The sequence below is a fragment of the Lepidochelys kempii genome, chromosome 10 (genome assembly GCF_965140265.1).
Source record: "Lepidochelys kempii isolate rLepKem1 chromosome 10, rLepKem1.hap2, whole genome shotgun sequence".
In the NCBI taxonomy this organism is placed as follows: Eukaryota; Metazoa; Chordata; order Testudines; family Cheloniidae; genus Lepidochelys; species Lepidochelys kempii.
In genome coordinates this window covers 66297373-66315600 of record NC_133265.1, presented here as the reverse complement: position 1 = coordinate 66315600, position 18228 = coordinate 66297373, and the positions used below count along the sequence as shown (strand labels likewise).

The 18228-nt window shown below is 44.7% G+C and overlaps 2 protein-coding genes across 3 annotated transcripts in view; one reads left to right on the top strand and one right to left on the bottom strand.

Annotated features, from left to right (window-relative positions):
* USP8 (ubiquitin specific peptidase 8) overlaps positions 1-18228 on the top strand; it is a 74795-nt gene that overhangs the window by 37884 nt on the left and 18683 nt on the right. The window lies entirely within an intron of this gene.
* On the bottom strand, positions 706-11318 carry USP50 (ubiquitin specific peptidase 50). 2 transcript variants are annotated; one of them, XM_073304038.1, is made up of 6 exons: positions 11166-11318; positions 9570-9765; positions 7376-7582; positions 3642-3784; positions 2319-2451; positions 706-955 (listed from the first exon to the last, which is right to left on the bottom strand). In XM_073304038.1, the coding sequence occupies exons 1-6, from the start codon at positions 11249-11251 to the stop codon at positions 764-766; spliced, it is 957 nt and encodes a 318-aa protein (XP_073160139.1). In that variant the 5' UTR covers positions 11252-11318; the 3' UTR covers positions 706-763. The 2 variants fall into 2 exon arrangements, with proteins under 2 accessions (XP_073160139.1, XP_073160138.1); XM_073304037.1 differs by lacking the exon at positions 11166-11318 and having other exon boundaries at positions 9570-11139.

The following is an 18228-nucleotide window of genomic DNA, read 5'->3' as shown; positions in this document are numbered from 1 at the left end:
GAAAATGGCTTTTTCTTTGAGTGAGCCCAGCTTCCAGTTCTGGGGCTCTGTGCTACTAATAGACAATTGTATGCGCATAAGGAAGGGATTAGGGAGGCCACACAAAGAGGAAGTGTGTGTGTGTGCTGGGTGGGGGGTGAGGTTAGAGCAACGAGTGTAGGACAGGGGTGAGGCCATGTGAGCTCTTTCCTCAAGGGAGCCCCCTGCCTTTAAACACTGTCATTAATATTAGCACTGTCAGCTGGCTGTTTTTGTCCATAGGCTTTCATACTGAATCTACTAGTGCTGTGGGGTGGGCAGGGTGGAAGGAGGTCATATTTGGGAAGCTCTGGCAGAGCAAGTGGATTGGGGCACCTGAACAGTAGAGAAGAGGGGAGCGCTTGTCTGGAGGAAGCTATCATGTATTTGATTTGTCTCTAAGCAAGCTCCATATTGCCCCTATGTTTAGAAGGGGTGCTGCCATTGTGCAAACCATAATAATAATGGTGCTAAGAATATTAGTGAGAGGCTTTTTAAAAATAACTTAATAGAGGGAAGTGATGTGCTTTGTAGAGGGACACCCCTCCGCTTATTACTGAACGTTGTGCTGCAGAGGTCAACTTTCAGTTTTCTCCCTTGAAATCAATTTCTAAGCATAATCAGAAAGATCACAATAGACAGTCAAGCAATGCAGATGCACTAGTTTAATGGTAAAATGGGACTTGACTTAGCTACCATTGTCAATGAATTCTAATAATTGGACTGTTCTCACAGAGACATTTTCCTAGTACTTATGGGTTTTGGTAGGTACAGAGAAGGCTTTACAGCTGTAGAATAGGAGATAAGCTGCAGCCGATTGCACTGAGGATTGTGGAATCTCGCTGACCTGTGCATCATCAAAGCTGTACCAGTTCTGGGTGAGCGTGTGCTTGCAGAATGCCGTATAATGGCCACCATCCAGATAACCAAAATGGTTCTACAACAAGAAAGTTGAGAGAGAGAAATCACTTTCAATTTTAGCAAAGACTCAAAGCCAGGGATCTGGTGATCATTTTTATTTGCACTCAGCTATTATAATGATGGGAAAAAATAAGATTCCAGTTTCCCTTTACCCCAAAGAAACACTTGAAATAGGTAGAGCTCTGCGGAAGAAGAGCAAGTCAATGCTGTCTGGCCAGTAATTACATTTTTTTCCACATTGGGAGATCAAACTTACAGCCCCGCTAGCAGCTCTGACCTGGCAATCCATCTCCCAGCAAAACTCACGTTGACCAGGCCCAAAAACTGAACATTGTTTACCCACACTCAAGGGCTGAAGGAGCCGTCCTTGTGTTTAGAAGCTTTCAGGTGGAAGCACTTTCAATCAGCGTGAGGAAAAGAAATAGGGTATTTACTAAACAGCCTGCATCCAGAGTTGGACAAAAAAGTGCAGTTAGCTTGAAGGAATCACTGACCTGTTCTATCTTTCAGTGTTTGCCCTGTATTTAATTATTTCACTGGCTTGACACAGGGTCTGTCTACACAGGAATTGGCACCCTGTGGGGTACTGCATAATAATACCATAGTATGATGCCCAAGTAATAAAATAGGTTTGATATCACTGTACAAGTAGTACCAAATTGTGTTAATCATTGTACAGACCTGTAACACAATTCTAAACCAGTCACAGTTAAACAGCAATTTGGCTCCATCACCACAGACAACACCAAGCCATGTTATAACAGGGTTGGGGACTAGCGTGTTATATTCCATGATGCCCTGATACTCAAATTGTATCTGTGTACAGGCCTGTAACTAGCATTCAATCCTGAAAGCCAGAGAATTTTCAGTCGGGGTACCCAGCCATCTTCCATTAGCCAATGAAAAATGTGTTAATTTTATCAGTAATGGGTTAGTTGAGGAAGCGTCTCCTAATTCTGAAATGCCAGCTATGTATAAGTCAGTGATGGTTGTATCTGTACCATTTTTTTTCCCTGTTCTGTAAACTTTGGGTGCTGAGGCAGAGAGGACTTGCCTGCTTGTTTGCGTAGGACCAATATCAATGACTGATTTCATTCACAAAAAGAAAAGGAGTACTTGTGGCACCTTAGAGACTAACCAATTTATTTGAGCATGAGCTTTCGTGAGCTACAGCTCACTTCAGTGAAAGCTCATGCTCAAATAAATTGGTTAGTCTCTAAGGTACCACTGGTACTCCTTTTCGTCAAGGTGCCACAAGTCCTCCTTTTCTTTTTGCGAATACAGACTAACACGGCTGCTGCTCTGAAACCTGATTTCATTCAAACAAACATTCATAGTATTCCCAATAAAGCTAGGCTATAACTTTGCATCCAACTTACCACCACAGCACACAAGTTGTATTTTGGATTCTTCCGAAAGAGTGGATAAATATAAGGCGAAAGATCCAAGTTGCTTAGTGGATAGTAGATGTTAGTCCCCAGTTTCCTTTTGTAGCTGCCTTGATAGTCAAACCTAAAAATAAAACATTTTGAGACAGTATTTTCCACTACAAATGCTTTCAGTTCTTGTAATGCTGCACGTGCTTACCTTCACCTGGGCATTGGAAGGAATAACTAGCTACCGCCTGCTCAGCTCTTTGAAATGTGAAGTGCTCTCCTCTTAATGCTAAGGATTATTGCAAGCAGGTAGAAAATTACTGCCGCAAAGAAAGATTAAATAAATAGATTGCAAGTGACATTTTATAGTAAGAACAAGCAGGTTCGTGCTTTGTGAAATGTTCTTTTATTAGAATAGAAGTGTTGGGACTGAAAGGAAGGGACCAATGAGTGCACTGTCAATCTGTCACAAGATGCATGCTCAATGGGGGACCCTACATCCAACTTTAGCACTGATTCTGGCCATTGCAGCACGAACCATGGCAGAGTAATGCTAGCTGAGGAGCTAGTGAGAAGAATGGAAGGAGTGAGATGGGTACACGGAAGGAGCAGGAAATGATCACTTTTTAAAAATAATTGATACATGATCAAACTTAACAAGAAGTGCTGGGCATTGAAGTAAGCCCACTATGAAGTTGTAGCCCAAACTTGCAGATTCTTTGATTTCCTCACCCACTCCACTGTTGAGGGCAAAATGGCTACAGAACACACAATTTTAAAATCTTGGGCTCAAATGCAATTGTACATTTCCCCCCGCCGAGCTTTGTAAAGGGATGGGTCGAGGAATAATGCCCTAATTGCATTGTTGATGTGGCAGAACACTGTTCTCTATTTTGTCCATCACAGTAGCTAGTAGCTCTGTAAGTGGCTATCAGGACGAGCATCATTTGTACTGTAAAATTCCATTTATTAATGTGATCCAGTTTTACAACAAACACCCATCTTTCTTCATTAATTCCACAATTCTATCACTTTCCCCTCTATGACCAATCCCTCCCCTTTCAGAATTGTCTCTATTGCAAAGGGAGAAGCAGGACAAAAATGCACTGAGGTGGATGCAATTTGATGGATTCGATAAAGTAACACATTTTCTGGGTTTATCAGGAGTCCGACTCACATGCTTTTCCTGTTTTGTAACTATCCAGGTACTGTATGTGTAAAAAGACTACGTGCAATGATTTTCCCTTTCCTCTGAATGCAAGTGACCTTCTTACATCCCATGTAAATCAGAGGAGACGTAGTTGTCCTGCCAGATGTAGTCTGTACCTCTTTAAGTGAAAAATAACCATCTTTGGCGCCTTGCCTATGTTGGCCTTTACTGCAGCATCTTGCTTAGTTCCACAGAAGGAGCAGTGAATTTGATTGTTCCAGGTCAGTGTGTCTTGTTGAAAGAAACATTCAAGGCAGTCCTGTGAAAGGAAAACGTGTTTGGTAAAACAAACACTACACCTCTGTGTAGAGACGTGAATTTCTGACCACTAAGCCGGGTTAGAGAGGGTGTCTCAATAAGCCTGTTTGCAGAAGTCATCTTATGCAAGGCAACTTGTGCAGTGTTGTTTGTACACTGCAGAGGATATTTGTGCCACATGATTCAGTGAGGGTGTGACATTATGAGTGTACAGGGCCATAAGTAGGGCAGGGTGAGCGGGGCAGGCCCCACTAGTGACCCCTGACGGAGCAGGCTCCCCAGCACTAGGACCCTGGTGGGGCGGCAGGCGGGCAAGGCGCTGAGTGCCGCTTGGCCCCCACTGAGCATGCTCATTGCTCAGTAACATCAGCTGAAGCTGCTGCCCTCACTGGGGATTAAAAAGGTTAAAGGGGGTAAATTGGAGCGGGAGGGAGATGGGCAGGCTCTGAGCAAGGGGTGGAATCTGACTGTGCGCGGAAGGGTGTCAAACAGCTGGAGGCAGGGGCAGGAGAGGGACCAAGGAGCCAGGGGTCAGCCCAGGGGTGAGGCACTCCCAGATGGTGGCAGAGGGCAAAGCACAGCACAGGGAGGGGCAGAAAGGATAACAGTTACCCCAAGGGGATGAGCCACCTGCCCTGTTTGCAAAAATAGGGCAGGGCGGGGGGTGGGGAGAGGGACTTCCATGCTTAGGAGGAAGTGTTGAGAGAGGAAAATGAAGAAGTTCTGGGCTGCTTGTGATTCTACTGTTGCGTCCCCCAACTGTAAAACAAAGTAAATATTGCACAAGTAAAACAGGCCTGTTTAGTCAACGCTCCCTGTGCCCTCCTTTAGCTGTTTTTCTGTTACTGTGACTTACTTGTTGCCACCCAGCCTGATTCAGACTTTATTACAGAGAACAGAATAAGGAGCCTCCCTCTGATCCACTTGTCACAATGCTCCATTAACTGGCCAGCAATTGCACTCTCACATCAGGGAATTGACACCTTCAGGGCAGACTGGCCCAGGATGCTGAACATACCTTGGCTCTTTCTTTTAAAAGGCCTCTAATTTTGGGCTAGGGACAATTTTCAGTTGCCCAGACAGGTAAAACCACAGGCCATTTACTGTACAGGGGAACAGACCAATAGGGAAATCTGCACTGGGGGCAGATCTGGAGTGGGGCTGCTGGTGAGATATGCACTCGCAAAGAAACATGTCCGCTGTGACCTGTGCTTGTAGCATTCTGGGCTCTGACCCAGCTAGTCTGTTCCTGACTCCCTTCTCTACAAGACCAGGGCCATCATTTCGCTGATATGTCCATCCAGCCACTATAACCATGGCATTGACATTGTCTCACACTGAAGCACAGCATAATCGGATTTCACAGTCACCACAGCCATATACTTTCTTCGGTCTCCACACTTAGGCTGTGTCTACACTGCAGAGTTTTGGCGGCAAAAGTGTGGAGGCCTACACACTGCAATGCCACTTTCGGCAACAAAACTACTGTTTTGCTGACAAAATAAAACCCCCTCAATGAGAGGCATAGAGCGTTTTGAGGCAAAGTTAAAGCAACAACGCATCAGTGTAGACGCTGCGGTTCATTACGTTGACATAACTGGCCTACCCCAGTATCCCACAATGCCCACTATGACCACTCTGCTCATTGTTTTGAACTCAGCAGCCCTGCATGGGAAGCTTCAACATTCTGCAGCCTGGAGAGCTCACAGAGCTGCTGAGGATGCTGTGGGAGAACTGGGAGGGAATCACAGAACCATTAATGTGGACTGCAGGTAGGCAGAGCCGGCTGCTGCTGCAGGGGGAGGGGGGGAGATATAAACTTAAAGAGACAGCATGCAGTGCGGAAGCACACTTCCCGAACATACATTGTCTCTCTCACATATACACTCCTCCCAACAGTCTTTCACACTCTTCCCCAGCCCACACCGTCTCCCTCCCCACCACACTTCAGTTGAAAAGCGGCTGGCAATCTACTAGGATGCCCCTGGAACCATGCGATTGAGAAACTGCATCGTGTGATGCCGTACCTGCCCCATGAGGCACTGCAAACCCTTCCCAAAGCATCCTGCTGCCAGTTGCACAGTGGGATAGCTACCCACAGTGCACTGCTCTCTGTGTCGATGCAATAACTGCTAGTGCAGATGCGCTCTGCCGACACAAGGAGCAGAGTGTGGACATGCACCAGCGGTTTATTTAAAGGGCCTTAATTCAACTTTTGTCAACAAAACTCTGCAGTGGAGACAAAGCCCTAGGTGTGTGTGTTGCCTCGCCTGGCCAGAAGTCAAATGTCATAGAACCACAGAGTTAGAAGGGACCACAAGGGTCATCTAGTCTAACCCCCTGCCAAGATGCAGGATGTGTCATGCCTCTTATAAGCTGTCACAACATAGTTTCCCCAACTAAATGATACTTCCCACACTGGCCTTATACAAACAAGCCATGCTGCTATAATCTTCACCTTTAATGGGGCATAATCACAATTTGCTTGGCAGGATTCAGCAGGAGAAATGATCAGGTATAAGCCAACCATCATAATATACCAGGAAGCAAACAATAATCAATACTCTTCTTAGGAAAATAAAATCACAATGCAAAAGGTAAAAAACAGAAATCTTACAAATTCCTCCTCCCTCGCCCCATGGCTGTTTTCCTTATATAAAGGCCAGAAAAAGGACGGCTTCTGCTTATACAGAATCGGATGCTATGGTGGTAATTCAATTGCTAGATAATCCATCTCCATGGTAAATTCATTCTTTGTTTACTTTTGAGTCCCTTTTATTCCCCGTTGAGAGACATGGCTGTTTATTCTAGCCACAGTCTCACTGTGGTATGGAAAACCATCACTATCACTTGTTTTTATAAACAGAAATGCAATTTTATGTCTTTCTGAATATGTTTTATGCCATTAAGTCAGTGTAGTATCCATATTTACTTTACGGTTATTTTCAGTCCATATAGAGTTTACTTCTTAAAGGTTATATAGGAGGATACTATAGAGATGTTAAAGGATTGTGTGAAAATTAATGTGGCACCTAAAAGAATCATACAGTAGCTTTTATTGTCTATGTACTGTACCAATATGCAAAAATAAAATGCATTATCATTACTCTAGAATATCCTAACTCGTATCATCTAAAAAAAACCCAAACAGTAGGGGGCCAGCATGCCTAGGTACAGTTCTGTGAGTACACTTAGAATACAAAGCAGCTAAAATTTAATGTGTTTTCCTCTAAGGAAGCATTTTGATAAGTGAGAATTTGAAAGAAAATGCCTCACAGTTGCTTTCTATACAATACAAAATAAAATCGACATTTCTCTGGCCATTCCTCACTCCACAGCAATTCAGGGACATTTGCAAACAACACAAGCTACACTATTAACAGCCAAAGGGACAATGTAAGTCTGATCTAGCATCTCCTCTAGCCCTAGGGCCAAATTCTCTACTGAAAAGAGTGTCCCCCTTTTATATGATGCCCTGAAACCGGCATGTGCTAGGAACATATTTCCTTAAGACGGTCTGTTAACATAAACCTTCCACCCCTATACTGAGCAGAGACCACCAGAAGCTGGGAGGAGCTATTAGAATTCCTACCTGTAGAGAGCATGCACTCTCAGAAGGGATGGGAAGAGAGAGAACTGTAAAGACCTCGTTCTTATCCGTGGTGGTCTGACACGCCAAGCATGAAATGTCATAACTGAGCTGCCCCTCAAAGAGCTGGGTGATGATTGATGTTTCACTGACAGTTCCCCTATCTTCCCTAGAAGTGGATGTGTTCCCAGAGCATCTCCTTTTGTATGACTGTAAGAAAAAGAAAAAAGAAAACAAACAAACAAACACTAACAAACTACTGACCCTGACCCTTATAAAAACATCTAAACATGCTTTGTACTGGTTGTCAAGAAAGCACACATGATCCCAGATGGCAGTAAAAACCTATTATTTATAATAATCCATTATTTATTCTGCTTCTTTATAAGACATTGCAATCCATATTTATAAATAGGGCCTAGTTGAATAGTGATTCATGAATAAAAGCATCGCTGTCGAGTTCACTCTGATTCATGGGGAGAGATTAGTTAAATTGTGAGAATTCAGTTAACAAATTCCAATGTTTTCATGAGTCTTAGCATGAAGTTGTCTGAAAAGCCAAACCAGAAGTTTTTTAGTTAAAAAAGAATATCTTCAGTTTAAAAAAGAATATCTTCAGTCATTCATTCAGGAAGCAGAAGCTAGATCAGTCACACAACACAAATAACGAACAGTTGAGGTCAACAGTTTGTGAAGAGCTTATTCCACATTAATTTAGACAGAAAATTATTCTTCAGAACTTCTAGCAAATACTTACAGATGAGAAAATACCTTCCTGGGTTTGTAAAGGACGAGCTAACCAAGAAAGGGGGAATATTTGTAATGAATACTATTTGAAATGTATGGTTCACCCAGCTCCATTTATCAGCACCTCCAGCCATCAGCCCATCGCTGTTTGAAGCCTTTGTTTGGCCAAGTCGTAAACATGCGCTTAACATTGCACACTGAGTAGCTCCACTGAGATCAGTAGGGCTACTCATGGTGTGTAGAGCTGAGCAAATGCCTAAGTCTTTGCGGGGTCAAGGCCTTGTTAAGATCTCTTTAGCTACAGCCTCGCACTGTTTTCTTTTGTACAACTTTCAAACACCTCCCCAGTCTCATGTGTCAAACACCCTGCCCTTCTCTTCCTTCCAACAGTGCTTCCCTGAGAGGCATATTCTTTTATTTTCTCTGCATGAAGGAACCACTTTCTATTGCTTCTCATGATAGGGTCCAGCATGGAGCGCTCCCTTGTTCCACCACCTTCAGGATTCTCAACCGCAGAGCAAACAACAAAGGTGTAAACTGGAGCTGTAGGGCTGAGCTAACTGAACTGAACCCCCTGCCCGAGCAGCAGATAGCAGGGATAGAATCCAGAGACTGTCAACATTTTCCTGAACAGCAGTAACACTTGACGTCACCATAGTAGCTTTCTAGCTTCTAACTTGCTGTCCAAGCTAAGTAATCACAGTGCTGAGACGTCTAGCCTGGAATCGTAAATGAGGCAAGAAAAATCATCTGATTTTTTTCTCTACAATCATTCTAAAGCAGAGCTTCGGTACACAGATAACTTCTGTGAGAGCACTGAGTGCATTTACAAATCAGATTACCTGGCAACTGGCTACATAAGTTAGCATTTGGTATTAATGATGATTTAAAATTATGTATAGAACCCTGTTACTCTGCAGCACTTTATATATCCAAAGTAAGCCATGCCCCCTATCACAAAGAGCAAAGAACCAAAGGACGATGAGAAACCACTGGACAGTGCTGAGAGCAGATAGGCTGGAGGGACTTAATGCTGGTAAAGTGGTTTAAGAAAGGATTTGAAGGAAGAGAGAAGTAGAGGTGGATCTGGGCAGACAAGATGCTTGGCACAGGGAGGAAGCATGATAGGGAAGAGTATAGAGACTAGAGGGTGAGGAGGAGGAAATGACACCAGAGGTGTAGATGGGGGATTAGGTAGGGCCTTGGTGATGTAGATATGGAGCTTGAATTGGATGTGGTAATAGGAAGCTAATGAAGGGGTTAAAGGTTGCACTGTGTGTAGTAGTTGGAGAAAATGGAGAGATGATGATTTTAACAGCACCATTTTGTACAGTATGGAGGGAGAGAAGAGACAATTATTGTATCCATGCTCTTCAGTAACGAACTGCAAAGAGGAGGCAGATGTGCACTGACACTTCACAGTCCCAGAAGGCCATAACTGCGGTCTTACCTTCTTAAGAGCCTCATGTAATTCGTTCAGTACATAAATCAGAAACTCCTGGGCGTCCTGCTGAGTCTTCTTGGTAAAAGCTGGGCATAAGTCACCAATGACTGAACGGAACACCTCTGGTGAGATGCACTCAAACTCTCCCAGCCACATGTCGGCCATCAAATAGGCAAAGGCGGTAGCAACCTCACCGTTTTCCCTGAGTAGAATAAAAGGGAGCTTTAGTTGGAGTACAGAGATGTGGTGGCTGTGCTTAAAACGTGAACACAAAAGCCAAGCTGAATGGGCAAAGGAAACATTCTGAGGAGCCATAACCACAGTGCAGACTCTGCTTGTTGAAGGGTCACACTCACAATAGGCTATTTCAGTCTGTAGTCTAGGAGTACTCTTGGATTCCTCGCTGATGCTAAGCTCTCACATAGCAGCATCCATGAGTAATGCTCTCTATCATCTGGTTGGCTAGAAGTCTCCATCCTGTGCTGGTGAATGACCTAACCGCAGTTATTCATGCCTTGGTCCCTTCTCAGCTGGACTACAGCAATGCAACATACTTAGGCATGAAGTCTTCAGCACTTGGGAAACTCCAGTTAATACGGAACACTGCAGCCATTCTCCTCATTAACGGAGGCTACCACAAGCACATCAGACCTGCTCTCCTCTCTCTATACTGGTTTCCCATAGAATATCGAATTAAATGCAAGGTCTTGATCCTTATCTTCACAGTGCTCCATGGCCTGGGCCCAGGATACCTGAAAGATTATCTAAAGTTCTGGGACCAAGACCCTGGTCAACAGCTTCACTCTTTTGGCATGACAGAACTCTCCACAAGAAGGGCAAGCTCATTTGTGCAGGAGACAGAACTTTCTCAGGGGCCAGTCTAAGATTGTGGAACAAACTCCCCCAGGAACTAAGACTTATCATAAACCTCACCACCTTCCAAAGCTCCAAGCGTAAGTTGCATTGCTTTGACCGTGCCTTCTCTAACATAAATACGCAGTAGCACGTATATTCAAACCAAACCAACTGCCTCCAATAAATACATAAGTAAATAAATAAACAGAATGCAATGCACTGCACATGCTTCACCCCAGTGGAGGGGATGAGAGAACAAATGGGTGACAGGTTAGTCACATTGCTTACTGCACCACAGGAAGGCGCTCAGATCCTACAACAATGAATGTGGTACAACAACCCGCATAGGCCAGAGAAGAGGGAATTCAGAGAGAAGCCAGAAGGTGAACACTGGCTAGGAAAAGCAAGTTGAGGAAGAGGCAGAGATGGTGTGTGGGACCTGGGAAGTCAGAGAAAAGTGTGCTGCTTTTGATTTCCTTGTACAGATGAGTATTTCTGTGCTTTCTAACGCCAGGCTCCAGTTGAAACTTCATTTCTTTTGGAAAAACTTGCAATACTGAGATGGAAAAACACATCCCAAATACTTTTTGCTTGTAAGCTGCTTGGAACTGGCACAGTCTTTTTATTCTGTGTTTGTAAAGTGCCTGACACAATGGGTTCCCAGTCCATGACTGGGGCTCCTCTGAGCTACTGCAATACAAATAATAAATAGTAATAATAAAACAGAGAGCAAATAAATCTACTTACTTGTGTAGGGCTGTTACATACTTCCCTGAGAGAAAATACTCCACCAACGGGGATATACTGCAGAGGCACTGCAAAACTGCATTCATGTAGCAAGTGTTGCCCAAGTTACGCAGGCCAGTGAGTCCTTGGTACGGTTGGTTTGTCTCGTCGTTGGATTCCTCACTAGAATGCTTCGAATGCTCCAGGTGCACAGTTTCAGAACTGCATTTCCAACAAGAACAAAATCCAAAATTTTATTTTTGTCACCTAAAATGCAACCATCTCTTTATTACCACATTCAAACTGGCCTTATCTCAAAGAAAGCCATTTCCTGCTGCATCAAGGTCTCTTTAGCAAGAATACTCCGTCATTGTCATAACTGTGGTTTATTTATTGAATCTAATAATATTCATATGGCCACTGATCACACGCAAAATAAAATTGACAAATTCAGAGAAGTTGCTACCAAATGTATTGGACAGGTCGGTACTGAATGTTGTGCATATTGTTATGTCTGCAAAATTAACACTTAGTTGGGGACCAAGCCTACATCTAAGTTGTCTCTGTTTTCTTGGAATGTTAAACTGGGATGTTAGTGAGCCAACCTCAGTTTGGAAGGGATTCAGATAATTAGTTTGCAATTATCTCTTTTACTTGCCATTACTCACAACTTGCAAACCCTCTATTACTGGAGCTCCCACTGACTTTACTAGGAGTTTGCAGGAGACTTGAAGGATCAAGCTCACCGTTTGTAGCACCCTGCTAGAAATTGGGAAGTACATTTTTTCATACCAGTTTTCCCCTCTTCTTTGGCAGGTGAATAGACATTTCCTCATGTGATTCCAGTGAAGCTTGACATTGGCATTTTGTGGTTTGTTTGGGGTTTTTTTGTTTTTTTGTTACTTCTTTGTTAGGACACCAGAGTAACTAATTATAAGCCCCATTTGGTGAGGGATCAAAAGCCTGCTGGGCAGTACTGACTGCACCTTTCAGGATTGAACCCATGTCAGCATAGAGGGTGGCAGCAGGGCTTGCCTCGACCACCTATCTGCTTCACGTCTCTCCCACAGGTCACCCTATCCCCTGAATTCCACATTCAGTGCCCGGGTCCAGGTTTCTCCCTGCCTTGGATTACTTATCTATCCCTGTTCCCTGCCCAGTTTCACATGTGCCTCTAGCCTCTGAGCACAGCAAGCACTGTGGGTTGGGTTGGCTATGGCTGATCAGGGCTAGTGGGCACTAACATGAGTGGAGAGGGCAAACCCATCATGAATGAGGGATGGGCTGACAGGGACCTAACAACATCCAGGGCAGAGTTTAAAAAAATCAATGTTGGTGGAACAGGACTACAGCTATTTCCATTTTAACCCAGCTAGACACGCACGACACTTGTGTCAGTTCAGCTGAGATGGAGAAGTCCGGCCCTCCTCCTCAGCCAACTGCCAGCAGGATGCCGCAGCCAAGCCTTATTTCCATCCCTTATTTCCCACACAGTCAAAATGGGAGGAGTTGTTTGTAGAGCAACTCAGTCCATTCCCACAAAGGGTAGAATAGAAGCACTCGGACATTACCAACCTGGGAGGGCGTGTGGGTCGCGATAGGAAGTGCCTAGATCGGACGTAAGGAAACACAGGTCAGCATCAAATACTTGCAAGTGTCAAAGCCTGTAAAAATGTAGGGACCATGTTTGGCCTCTATAATTGAGGAGAGGAGATGCTGGAGAATCACATTAGAGCCAAGAACGTCTGATCTGAGGGGTACTTTCACAGAAAAGAAAAACATGGCCCATCTGCTTTCAGAGAGAAATTGAGTCCCTTCTGGTTAAAGTCTAAGGTGAGAAGGGACCATTGTGTTAATCTAGTCTGGCCTCCTATATCACACAGGCCATTGAGCTTCCGCAGAATAATTCCTACAACAGATCTTTTGGAAACACATCCAATCTTGATTTAAAACTCACTAGTGGTGGAGAATCCACCACAACCCTTCGCAATGAAACCAACAGCAAGTGCAGCAACTGGTGTTGAGAATACAGCAGATGAAGGAGACTGAGATGGTGACTGGGGTTGCCAACTTTCTAATAGCACAGAATCGAACACCCCTGCCCTGCCCCTGAGGCCCCGCCTCTGTCCCACCCCTTCTATGAGGCTCCGCCCCCACTCACTCCATCCCCCCTCCCTCCATCGCTCACTCTCCCACAACCTCACTAACTGGAGCAGGGGATTGGGTTGTGGGAGGGGAGTGAGGGCTCTGGCTGGCAGTGTGGGCTATGGGGTGAGGCCAGGGATGAGGGGTTTGGGGTGTGGGAAAGGACTCTGGACTGGGGCAGGAGATTGGTGTGGGGGGGGGATATGGGCTCTGGGCTGGGACCATAAATTAGGGGTTCAGGGTGTGGGAGAGGGCTACAGGCTGGGGCAGGGGTTTGGGGTGCGGGGTGGTGAGGGCTCTGGCTGGGGGTACGGGCTCTGGGGTGGGGCCGGGGATGAATGGTTTGAGGTGCAGGAGGAGCCTCTGGGCTGGGGCCAAAGGGTTCAGAGTGCGGGAGGCATTGCAGGCTCCAACTGGGGGTATGGGCTCTGGGGTGGGTCCAGGGATGAGGGGTTTTGGGGTGCAGGAGTGGGCTCAGGGCAGGGGGTGAGGGCTCTAGGGTGGGGCCAGGGATGAGGAGTTTGGGGTGTAGGAGCAAGCTTAGGGCTGGGGCAGGGGTTTGAAGTGTGGGGTGCACTCTCTAGGGGAGAGTTTTGGTGTGGGGCAGGAGGTTGGAGTGTAGGGGCGGCATGAGAGCTCTGGGGTGGGGCCGGGGATGTGGGGCTTGGGGCGCAAGAAGGTGCTGGGGCAGGGGATTGGGGTGTTGGGGGTGTGCAGGCTCCAAGAGGGAGTTTGGATATGGGAGGGGACTCCGGGCTTGGGCAGGGTTTTAGAGTACGGAGTCCCAGCAGTGCTTACTGTGGCTCCCAGGAAGGGGCCGCCAGGTCCCTGCAGTGCAGCCCACAGGCGCATGGCCAGCCAGTGGGGCTCCGCACGCTGCCCTCCTGTCAGCAGGCGCCACCCCCGCAACTCCCTTTGGTCGCGGTTCCTGGCCAATGGGAGCTGCTTAGCTGGCACTAGGCAGCGCGCAGAGAGTCCCTGGGCACCCATGCGCGTAGGGGCTGCAGGGACCTTGCGTCCACTTTCAGGAGCCTGCTTCCAAGAACTGCATGGAGCTAGGCAGGTGGGAAGCCATCGATTGATGTCTTGTTGGGCTAATATCAGTAGGGGATGATCGTTCTCTTTGATCATCTTTATGTCCAGCCCTGCAAGGTGCTGAGCACCCTTAATTCCCATTGACTTTAATGTTAGTGGAGAGTGCTTAATAGCTCACAGGAGACCTCAGCAGCACCTTGTATGGTTAGCCCTGAGGGATAAAGAGCCTGATGTGTTTCCCACAGTTTTAGTTTGTTTGGTCACCTGTGATGGATCCTGCATGCTTTTTCCACGTACATTAGTGACATATGCCTCCAAGGCTCCTAGAGGCCATTTTTCAGGATAGTGGATGAATTCCCCTCTCCCCTGCTTTCTGGCAGTGCCACTCGCTCCACATTATAGACGCTCTGTCAATTCTCTCATTTTCCAGGCCTGAGCCCAGTGCTTTGTTTTTGTTAATGAATGAATGTTAGTCCTATAGTTTTACCCTAGGATACTCTCCGTGTTAGTCCTACAGACAAGTCTAGCGGCAGCAGCATTGCCCAGGGTCTCCGTTCCATGTTAGTCTGGTTCACAGTCAAAAGTTCCCACAGTACTGTGGCAATTCTCTATCTGTTTTCTCTGAGGATGCCTGCATGGAGACCTATGCTAGGTCATAGAAGTGCAAGAACGATAGCACATCTCCCTGGTGCCTCCTCTCCATTTCGGAATGGTGCTACTTTAGCAGGGTTAGCTAGAGGGGAATAACAAAGGAGTTTGGGAGCTTGTTTCCCTTGCTTTTGTTCCGTTAGCTCTATCCCCTTGGTCTTCTCCTCCCCCGACCTCCCAGCCAGTCCCAGTAGAGTGACTGATGTATAATTAAATGGTAACATACTAAAATATGAGGTCTTGCACTGACTCCATTTTATGTAATGTACGTGCTCTTGGAAGCCACGTATGACGGAAAACCACCACCAGCTAGGACTGGTCCTATTGAACTTTCCTACATACATATTTATTTCTCTCTCATTACCTTAGCAATGTTGCACATATACATTTGTTTTCCCCCCAAAACCTTCTCAAGCACACCAATACTCCCAAACTGCTCTCGCATTTTTAAAAAATTCGCTTACAAATGAGAAAATTGTCACCACTTTCTAATCAGCTCTGCCCATAGCCCCAGCTCCTTTTAAAATGCTCAGATGAATTCCATCTACTCTATTCAATATAAATTCATCACCTCTTTCCCAGCTTATGTTATAAAATGCAGACTCACAGAGAATAAAATATATTGAAATCATCAGGTGTCGATGTTGATTGGGAAGCCATCTCTTGGCTTGCAAAAGAGCTTGTTACTTCCACTGGCTTTGGGAAGCTACCTCTTACCCTCTTTTCTTCATTTCACCACCTCTTTTCTTTCCCTTTTCATACAGTCATTTCCTTATTTCATAGCATTTCTAGTACAATTGCCCCAAAGTATGTACTTGCCCTAGAATTCTCATTGTACTACCCCTACAATTCCAGTTTGGATTCTTCTGGCATCATAAGACAACATTCTACCTTGTTGCTATGTGATGCTGCCGACTTCCCATAAGTTCTGTTAAGGTCAGAAAACTGACTATATTGCACGTTTGTTCACATGTATCTTCCAGTTCATAGCTGCCAGTGGGGTGGGGTGGGGTGGGGTGGGGGGTGTTCAATCTTGTTCCCACAGAGATGAATAGTAAAACGCCCATTGGATTTAATGTATGTAAGACCCAGCCCTGGTTTGTTAGCCTAAACTTTTCCACCTTGACAAAACTACTCACTGCGTTCTGATTGAAGAATTGTGCTGGTTATTGTAAATAGGAGGGAAAACAGAGCTGGGTTTTCAAACACCATTTTAGAGCATCTCTGAGGGTTAAGAAAAAATAACTGGTTTTTAAAATTGTATTAAAGTTACAATAAAATGTTAACATGGTATATCCTGCAGGATCAGGTTAACATTCAAGAACCTGGCTAAAGATTCTGGCTTGCTGGCTGGGGAGCCGCCTCCTCCTCTGAGTAAATCACAAAGGGTGACACACACACTAAACTTTGGGATGTTCAAAATTTAATTTAGACATGAATTTTGTAAATGATCTGTAATTTTGTAATGGACAGAACCCAAACCTTCAGATGTTGGAAATCTAGATCCGAATTTTGCAAGTTAAGCCATCTTCTTTAATAGATATATGTAGTTGTAAATAAACACACACATTCTCACATGCGTACACACTTTGTTTACACACACAATTTCTTTTAAAATATTTCAAAAAAACAAACTAACATTGACTTCCTTCATATGTAAAACCTGTTCTGTTCAAATGTGCAAAAATTGAGGGTTGACTGAAGTCAAATGTATTCATCCCCCAAGGCAGAGATTTTGTAAACTCACCTAGAGATCCTTTCCTAGAAGACTGGGACAGCTGCAGAGAATACAGAAGACAAGCATTGATGCAAGCAATGTGGATGAGAAGCCAAAAGACCTGCAGGTAAATGAATGGAGAGATATCTTTTCCTTTGGATAATGGAAATACTGCAGGCATTGTCCAGCCCTTCAGCTGATCTGCAGTTGAAGAATGTTCATACATTCTATGGGCATTCATGTGTAGATTACGTCCTGGAGATGATACATACCCAGAGTTGTGAGGGTCTTCCCAATAGGCAGTAAACAGAAATCTTATATAACAGGCAGAACATTCCTCTCTTATTCCTTTAATGGAAGCAGAACTCTCCAACTTCACGATGTATCTCATATAGTAATAAGATGTAAGAAGTTTGAGAAAGACATAAATCAAGGGGATATTTTCCCCCATAGTAAGTAAATATGTAACAGAATAAATACAGATATTTCATATACCCAGTTTCCAGAACCAGGAGGAGAGCCAGGTGCAAGTCACTATTGGACTGTGCACCACTCATCTGCACTTGGCATTTTTTGACACACAGAGTCTGTGCACAAGTGTAAAGCTTCTGGAAATTCCTTGTAAGCCTGGCTTGCAGTAGGTGGATTTCTTGAAACACCTTTGCATCAGCATCTTTCCGATTCATCTCACATAGATGGTGCAGAATGTCCTGATAGCATACCCTGGAAAACTTTTACACTCTAGCTTGGAAAGAAGCAACAACCATAGGCTCTTGTGGACTTCCTTGGAAGTCTTCAGACAAGGCACATTGAAGAATAATGTCCATCCAAGCAAGAAGTTCCTTTTGTTCAACTGCCTTCCAAATTACTGGGCCCTTTTTAGTTTGGCAGCATTACTATTAATCTTCTTCCTAACTTTATCCAGTATAAAAATCATCTACTAGTAGGAAGTAGTACTCTCTCTTCATTAGCTTCTGATGAGAGTTAGGCCCAGGTTTTGCTTAGAAGCATCCCTGTTCTACTTCCCTGAAAGCTGCTGTTTTCACTTTATTGGTCTTAAAAGTAATGAACTTGGCACAGAAAGTCCCTAAGTCAAGCATAATTCTGACACCTTGACACTCCTCAGGGACCCACTGCACCTCCCGGATTGTTACAAATGCAGTGTCCACATTAGGACCAACATAGTTTTATTGCCCATGAATCAGATCCCAACCTTTCAGTGGTGTCACAAAAGTTACTGCACATTTATACTAATTGTAAACCACAGTAGCAGCTGTTGATTGTGCATCCTTTGACTCCCAACTATACAAATAATGACTAAGCTAGTTTAGACTAACATGACTAACTACAACACCTTACACACCTCAGGATCAAATCATGAGCCCTATAATGCATCAACAAAAGCGCAAATTCAAACAAGGAAGGGAAAAAAACCCTTCATAGTGAGTAATAAATGGTCATTTAGCATGATAGGTTAATTCTTTCTTAAACAATTCATAAATATCTGACAAAAATTAGCACTTTCTAGTAATATGAAAG

Excerpts from the sequence above, each read along its gene's own strand:
- USP50 (XM_073304037.1), bottom strand. The coding sequence starts at position 9,878 with ATGGCTCCTCAGAATGTTTCCTTTGCCCATTCAGCTTGGCTTTTGTGT. Across the intron at positions 7,583-9,569 it reads TACATGAGGCTCTTAAGAAG|TCATACAAAAGGAGATGCTC; the intron begins GTAAGACCGCAG and ends TTTTTCTTACAG. Across the intron at positions 956-2,318 it reads ACAACTTGTGTGCTGTGGTG|AACCATTTTGGTTATCTGGA; the intron begins GTAAGTTGGATG and ends TTCTTGTTGTAG.